The 7,500-nt window shown below is 52.0% G+C and overlaps 2 protein-coding genes across 2 annotated transcripts in view; both read right to left on the reverse strand.

Annotated features, from left to right (window-relative positions):
• LOC126574572 (4-aminobutyrate aminotransferase, mitochondrial) overlaps positions 1–3,082 on the reverse strand; it is a 4,257-nt gene extending 1,175 nt beyond the window's left edge. Inside the window, exons 1-5 of the mRNA XM_050234848.1 lie at positions 2,714–3,082; positions 2,512–2,624; positions 1,546–1,717; positions 538–700; positions 1–456 (exon numbers count right to left, since the gene is read on the reverse strand). The exon at positions 1–456 is cut by the window's left edge and continues 395 nt beyond it. Of these exons, the coding sequence (XP_050090805.1) occupies positions 1–456; positions 538–700; positions 1,546–1,717; positions 2,512–2,624; positions 2,714–2,774 (965 nt within the window). The 5' untranslated portion in view covers positions 2,775–3,082. The remainder of the gene's footprint in view (positions 457–537; positions 701–1,545; positions 1,718–2,511; positions 2,625–2,713) is intronic.
• Positions 3,083–3,319: 237 nt separating this feature from the next.
• The window catches only part of LOC126577148 (trafficking protein particle complex subunit 8), a 4,765-nt gene continuing 584 nt past the window's right edge, over positions 3,320–7,500 (reverse strand). The window contains exons 2-9 of the mRNA XM_050238574.1: positions 7,315–7,500; positions 6,650–7,247; positions 5,600–6,565; positions 4,517–5,532; positions 4,241–4,458; positions 3,747–4,158; positions 3,527–3,667; positions 3,320–3,440 (exon numbers count right to left, since the gene is read on the reverse strand). The exon at positions 7,315–7,500 is cut by the window's right edge and continues 277 nt beyond it. Of these exons, the coding sequence (XP_050094531.1) occupies positions 3,380–3,440; positions 3,527–3,667; positions 3,747–4,158; positions 4,241–4,458; positions 4,517–5,532; positions 5,600–6,565; positions 6,650–7,247; positions 7,315–7,500 (3,598 nt within the window). The 3' untranslated portion in view covers positions 3,320–3,379. The remainder of the gene's footprint in view (positions 3,441–3,526; positions 3,668–3,746; positions 4,159–4,240; positions 4,459–4,516; positions 5,533–5,599; positions 6,566–6,649; positions 7,248–7,314) is intronic.

Raw genomic sequence — 7,500 nt, forward strand, 5'->3', positions numbered from 1 at the left:
TGTACCTCATCGATCAACAGTGCACTGCCGGTGCGCTTGGCAATGCGTTGCAGCTCCTGGAAAAACTCGGGCGATGCCTCATTGTCACCTCCTTCGCTCTGAATCGGTTCCACGATGATGCCCGCCACCGGAATGCCTCGCTTGGCGTACAGGTCGATCAGCCGTTCGACTTCCGCCAGACAGCGGGCATCCTCCTGTGCATTCTCGCGCACATTCTCCTCCAGTGGGTAGCGATACTTGGGGAACGGTGCAATCGGCCAATCGAACGATGGTACATCGATCTTGTGGATGTACTTCGAGTGTGTTGTCGACAGACAGCCGAGCGTACGGCCATGGAACGCACCGTGGAAGCTCAGTATGCTCAGCTTCGGGGCTCCCGGTGACTGGTTGACCATGCAGGATTGCATCTCCTGCTCGGAGAATGGGGTCGCCTCGCCACGCTGCTTCTTTTGGTACCTTTTTGTGTGGGGGGAGAGAGTAAGAGATGCATTAATAAATGGAATAAAAGTAGCGAATGCGTGGATGTGATAATCTTACCAGATGAAGATGTTCTTGAATGCATTTTCGTTTGAGCAAGAACCACACATCATGGTGGTGACGTGATCCAAACCTACCGGAGCAACGGACATCAGCACATTCTGGAGCCGGGCCGGCCAATCCTCACCGGGAAATACGCCCAACGCAGGGCGGTTGATGAGGGCTAATGAGATTAAGAAAAATGTAAGAGGTCATTGGTTTGATGCATGTAGGCTGATAAACAAAAGAAAAGGTTAAACGCTTTTCCAGTACCTTATCAAAGAATCTTGTCAATGCTGACGAATATCAGACATGCATTCCTTATAGTCTCCTACAGCGGCTCCTACGACTTTCTGCGATTGAAATGCTATTTAAGCATCGAAGTGAGCGACGTATTTCAAGCAGAATATGTTTTATAAGAAATTAAACGTCTTCGTCGTTTTTGCAAAAAGATTGTCGCAGACGTGCGCGCTTTGAAAAGATCCATACTCCATCATCCATATCACCATTCATTCGAGATGTCTGGATGCGGGCGCACGCCCACCTGTAATCGATCATTGTCGCCCAGCAACGAGCCGATACCCTAACCTTCAGCAATGATTTCCAAGTTGTCACTAACGAGCCACACCTGCCTACTGCTGCTGTGACCTTATCAATCTGCGAAAAAATACCAGCCAGTACGCTGCGCATCTAGCTGCACTATCTCGTCTCGCAGCCACGCGACCAATCGGAATGATAACGCTCGCAGTCGCGAATGCACCTCGCATCTACATCTGATGGCGGCAAGGCATGTCGGATCAGAGTGGCCTGATGTTCGTCACCTTTTGTATGCGGATCCCAAAAATACAATAACTCTATGTTATCTTATCGAAATCAACCTACGGCAACCAGTACCTGCGCGGCAAGAAGAAGCTTATTTGAATGTTGGGCCCTCACTTGCTCATTCTCTTTGTCTTTATCTCGTTTCTGGTACCAATGGATTTCGATTCAATCAATTGGCGAAGAAACCGTCTCGATCGCGATACTTACCGGAAAGATTGTGATCATTCTGGAACACCTTGAGGAGCTCGCGGTGATTGTATCCGAGCGGCACCGAAGAGATTTGCGTGTAGATGTCGAGCAGCACATTACCATCGACGTCCTGCAGGTAATTTCCGTACGATTTATCGTAGTCAACGAACATCTGCACGGAACCAGCATTCTGATGCAATCCCAATGCCAAGATTGCGCGTCACACCATTGTCGTCGTCACCAAAAAGCAGACAAAATGAGCGAAAGTTAAAGCCAATGTGAGAACCATAAATTGCCCCCCGAAAACCCCCAAAACCCCAAAATAAACCCCTTGTCGGCGTTCAAGTTCAAGTCCGCACCGTCTCGCCGCTCTCTCTCTCTGAATGCGACGACACTGTCCGAGGTCATAAATCTGCTCCCCGGTGGCAGCACACACAGGTCAGGGAACCATTGACTGGCCTCTAGGCGATGGGTCCTAGAGACGCACTCGATCTGACCAGACGCCATCACACACGCGCCACCAGAACCTTGTGCGAAGTTATTTATATATAATCCGGTGTTCCGATCGCTTGGCCGACCGCTTAAAACTCAACACACCCCCTTCCCGGGGCTAGTTATCGCTTGCATCGGCACTAGCATGCGGTGCCGTTAACGTCGCCATTTCTTCGTCGTAGAGGCCGGAACCACGACCTAAGCACCCTTGGGGCGTGTTGAATGGATGGTGTGGTTCCATCAATCCGCATATGCGGGCAAAGCGCGTCGGTTCGCCGCCGTAGTCGGTTCATTGAAACCAATTCCCTTCAATTGATATCAATTGTCTGGCAGCAGCGGGGCCGAACGTTCTGGAGGGTGTGTTCTGAGGTGACGCTAACGAAATAACGGAAACTGAAACCGTGCGCACGCAATCACGGTCAACAAACGCAGGAGCTGAGGACGGCTGCTTGCAAACATTATCCGCATCAATATGCTTCCCCATGCACGTACCTGCAGCTGATTCAGCTGCTGCAGCAATGCCTTCGATTTCGGTCCAGGTACCTCGGTTTGAAGGGATGGTCCAGCCGGTTCGACCTGTGGAACGGCGGCAAACGTGCGGCACACTGCGGATATAGAATCGAGGAGGAATCCTTTAATCGATCGATCCCAGCTACACCGGCAAAGCACGTCAGTACAGCAGCAGGACACTTACTCTGCGGCACCCGTTGGCTGGAACGGAACAGCACTTGGCTGCCGAGCTGTTTGAGCATCATTTTGGGCGAGGAAAAACGTGTCACCAAACACAAGTTGGAAAACTGTACACTGCACGGAGGACAAACGGAAGCAATCGATTGAATGTTCGATGCCCTAGAACACTGGCCACAGGCAGGCAGGCAGGCACGCGTGAAGCACCCTTGAGCAAAACTTCACCAGAACGGATGGACGACGGTTCCGACCATGCGCGAACCCCGACCTGGGTTACGTTAGCAGCGGTAAGCGATGCTACCCCTCGAACAGAGAGCAAAACCAGCAGCGAGAGAGCGAGAACAGCCTGGCCACGACCGTGGTTCAACTTGGTATGAGCACCCGTATGCGCTGGCTGTAGGGGTAAATATCAATTTATCTTTCGCCGCTACCCGCGAGATTTTTGAACCCAAGGAGATGGCCATCTTTTTACCGGTCGCTGAGTGCGTGAGCACAAGGAGAGTGAGTTACCAGCACGTGTACTAAATCTAACGCTCCAAGATGCTGCAGATTTACGGTCTACGGTGTTGTGCTTCGAATAAGTAGAGCTAGTATAGATTGCATTGTGATTATTGTGAAGATTAAAATTGATTTATTTTCCTTCCAATTTTGGAACTAATATTATGGAATAATCCTAAGCCTTCAGCTCTACGGATTGGAAGCTTTCCTCCAGGAAACATCTTTGCGCCACAAAACTAGAGTTGGCAGAGAAGAGGAAAAAGGGGAAAAATCCAAAAGGATTAGTTAACTTTACGGGCACACACCGTGCACCTTCACGAACCTATTGTTAATGCCCCATCCAACATCGATATCGTCCCGTTCAGCCGGAAGAACCTTTTCCAAGTCTTCATATATCCCGTACACCTCCGACTGGCCAGTGAACGTGATTTGCTGCAGTCGCTCCGACGGTGGACAAAAGACACTGAAAGACAGAAAGAAAGAAAAAGGGGAAAACCATAAACGTTGCTGCTCCGCTCATACCCCACAGTTCAAGCACGTACGAATCGTAAAGGTTTCGCAGCTGCACAAAGTGTTGCCCATAAGCCGTGCGCGATGTTCCGTTATCGTTGATCGTAGCCGACCAGCTTACGCAGAGCGTCATATGACGATCATTTTGATTGACGATCTGGTTAAACTCCTCGTTACTGCCGGGCTCGTACACGCGAATGTACTTCGTCTCGTGTTTCATCAAGAAGCTACCGACGGCCGCTAGGGAGGGTAACGATGCCTTCGCCTCGCTGTCCATGCCCCGTACCGATATCGAGGAAAGCTTATCGGATACGTATTGCTGGAAGCTTCCACTGAACGCTACATCGGCCGGACGACGTTGCAGATTGCACCGGAGGCTAAGGGTTTCATTCGTTTTCAATCCACTGCCAGCTTGTAGCTTGACATGGCCCGGTGTTTCAATAACTATAAATGTAGAACATAAAATAAATCTTCGTACCACATATCTGAGCCTGTTAGTACATTCCCCAGGATCGCGGATACTCACAGATAACCTTCTGCTGGTGGAGCTTATAAGTGGAACAATAAAGATAGAGATCGTTCACGGTGATTTCCGTCATCAGCGGATGGTGTACCTGGTTTAGGTTCTTCACATTCACATCGATACCCAGTTCACGCTTCACCGGATTGCTGATGTTGCAGTTGGCGTCCACTAGCAGCGAATCGTTGACATTGAAATTCCACGTGTGCCGAATGAGACGGTGCCTGAAATCGATTTCATTATTCGACTACCATCTTCTACCATTCGCTCGTCTGCACTTACTTTAACTTCGGATAGTCCTGTGGCATAGCGTAGTACAGCATCAGCTTCACATCTTTCGGTCCCTTCGTGTACGGCGCCTGCAACCAAATGGTGACCGTTCGCGTCTGGTTCGGACTGATGCAGTTCTCTTCCGGATCGCGGAACAACCGGCAAACGTACTGCTTCCGAGCTTCCCGATCACGACCGACATTCTCGTTCGCCAGATTGTACAGATCGCGTCGGATCGATAGTGGTATGTCCGCTGCATCACTCGTATCGACGAGCACGTACCGTGGATTATCGATACAAACGTAAATGTCGTTCAGCCCGCTGACACCCGCATTCGTTAGGTTCATTCTGATCGGAATGATCTCACCGGCCACCACTTCGGTCGGTGCCCGGCTAAAGCTAACGTGCAGTGCCGGTGCCGGTGGCAAAATCTCGATCTCGAGCTTCCGATCAAACTGTACTGCTTTAGCACTCGATCCCACCACACTGGCTTGCCTTATGGGGAGCGTTTCAAACAGTTGCTTGCCCCAGAGCGATGGTGCATCGACCGCTCCCGTTGGCACGGCTCCCGCTGGTGGTGCGGCTGAAATCTTTCCAACGATACCCAGTATCCGTAGCTGTCCGGTGCTGCGGGGCGTTAGCTTCAGAACCAGCTGTTTCGTTTCATGCTCCCCGAACGTGACGAGCGCAACGAAACTCGTCGCGACCACGTTCTCGATCTCCGAACGTTCCTCCAGCCCTATCTCACCGAGAAACAGCGGTCGGTTGGTAAAGATTTCACCCGATTCCCTACGGAACTCCCACAAAAGGTTGACGTTTTCGAACAGGATCGGTGGTTTGATCATGTTCTCCAAACTGAACGCAACCTCGATCGGTTCACCGTGCACCGAGCGCGGATTTTCCATCGCCGGTGATTCAGTGGAAAAGAGAGAACGCGAAGGACGGAATACCATGACCGGTCGTTCGGATGCACTCTGCACGAGCATTTCCTCCATCTTGTTCCAGATGTTTTCCTCCGTTAGCGGTGACTACAAGGGGGAAAGAGGTGAAATGAAATCTCGATTATCACGGCTGATCACGGCATATCCGCCTTACCATAATGCTGAGATTGGTGGCTGCCACATGCAATGGATTGGACACCGGCGGTGGCGAAGTGACCAGCACCTTCGTCAGCTGCTGCACTATTCTCGGTAGCGTAATGGAGGGAATGTCGGCTACTCCTGTGCCATCACCCCGCCCTTGCAGTGCCCTTTTCGTGCTCAGATACTCCCGTAGGAAGAGTGTCTGCTGGGCGGCAGTTTGCATGCTGGATGGACGCAGCAGATGCGCCAAACAGTTACTCGCTTCGTCCAGTTTCTTCAAGTTTGAAGCCTGCCGCCCGATCGTGTACTGGATGTGATCTTCAGCCAAACTCCAGCCTCGCTTCTCGAACACCTGGTACGCTTGCTTGTACGTACGGAACGAGTGCTTCCGTTGGCCAACCTTGGCAAACCGGTGGCCCGCCAGTACACAGTGCAGCGCGTACTTGTGGTACTGAGGTGGTGTTGCAAGCAGAAAGCAGTACGAAGCCTGCTCGAGCAGTAGCGCCGATCGTAGGTCCGAATCTTCACTCGTCATCCGGATCAGTTGCTTCGCGGCCTCACTGTACAACCGGGCCCCCTTCAGACACTCCATCGAGAGCAGTGTGGCGCGTGTCGCAAACTGGGGCAGCTTGCAGCTGTTCAGATAGGTCTGAATGGCTTCTTCCATGTAGTCGTAGGTTTTCCGATTAGCCGTACCCTGCATGTACGCGGCCAGCGCGGCCATCTCGAGCGCACCGGCATAGTACTGCCACGCGGAATCGGCATTAAAATCACGCTTCGCCTGATGGTACGCCTGGAAAGCGAGCGAATAGTGACAAAACATGAAGTACAGATCGCCCAGCTTGCGTGTCTGCAGCTCGGTCGACTCGTTCGTGTAGACGACGGCATTCTGGTTGGTATTTACGCCCGGTTTGTTCGTCACGAACCATCGCTTGGTGGCACTCAGCAGTGACCGGCTAACACCCTTTTTGTTCGAGATCTACAGCGAAAGAACAGCGATTGATCGGTCGGTCAGTCAATGAAATCGAAGCAACCGTGGGAACCACGCACCGTCACCACTTACCGAATCATTCAGCACACCAACCAAACGCTCCACGTACGGTATCAGCGCGCGAACGGCAAAGTCCTGAACAAAGTGCTTCAACGTATCTAGATCTTCCGTCGTTAGGAAAGCACCGCGCGTGACCTCAATGTCGCTCTCGGCTGGCCACACGTTCGGATTGATCGTCTGTAGCGACAGACTGTCGATGCTGGACGTAAGGCTAGATGTTTCCTGTATCTCAATGCCCGTTTCCTGCATGGGACTGAGCGGATGAGCGATCACCTCACCGACCACAATGCCTGATGGAGGGGTGTCCGAAGTGCTGCCTCCGCTACTACCCCCTCCACCAGCACTACCACCGCCGTGGATGAGCAAATTGGAGGATTGTACCACCGTCGATGGCATTCCCGTGACCGCACCCATATCCTGCGGCGTCTTCGGTGCACTGTCGGCATCGCTCGCACTTCCCCCCATCTCCGATCGCTGGTGTTTCTTCAGAAAGCGTATCCACGGATCGGAACTATCGGCGGCCGGTGGTCCACTGTGCGAGTTAATCTTCAGCAGGAAGCACTTGTGTTCACCGTAGCACGATTTCAGTCCCTCGAAAGCCTGCTGTGCCCTGGAAAACAGCAAACCCCATAGTTAGTCACAGAGAATAGCGCATAGTGGCATCCGAGCGGACATACTTTCCGATATCACCCGAGCATCCATCGTGTAGCATCACGTAGCAGTTCAGGGCATCGTTCGAGAACCACTTCGGTAGACGGGGTGGCGTAATGCTCTGCATCATCTGAATCTTTTTCGTTAGCTGGTTGGCCGTCTCGAGCGGATTCGGATCAATGCTCGAAACGACAATCAACGAGCAGAGCAGA

This window comes from Anopheles aquasalis, chromosome 3, assembly GCF_943734665.1.
Source record: "Anopheles aquasalis chromosome 3, idAnoAquaMG_Q_19, whole genome shotgun sequence".
Taxonomy (NCBI): Eukaryota; Metazoa; Arthropoda; class Insecta; order Diptera; family Culicidae; genus Anopheles; species Anopheles aquasalis.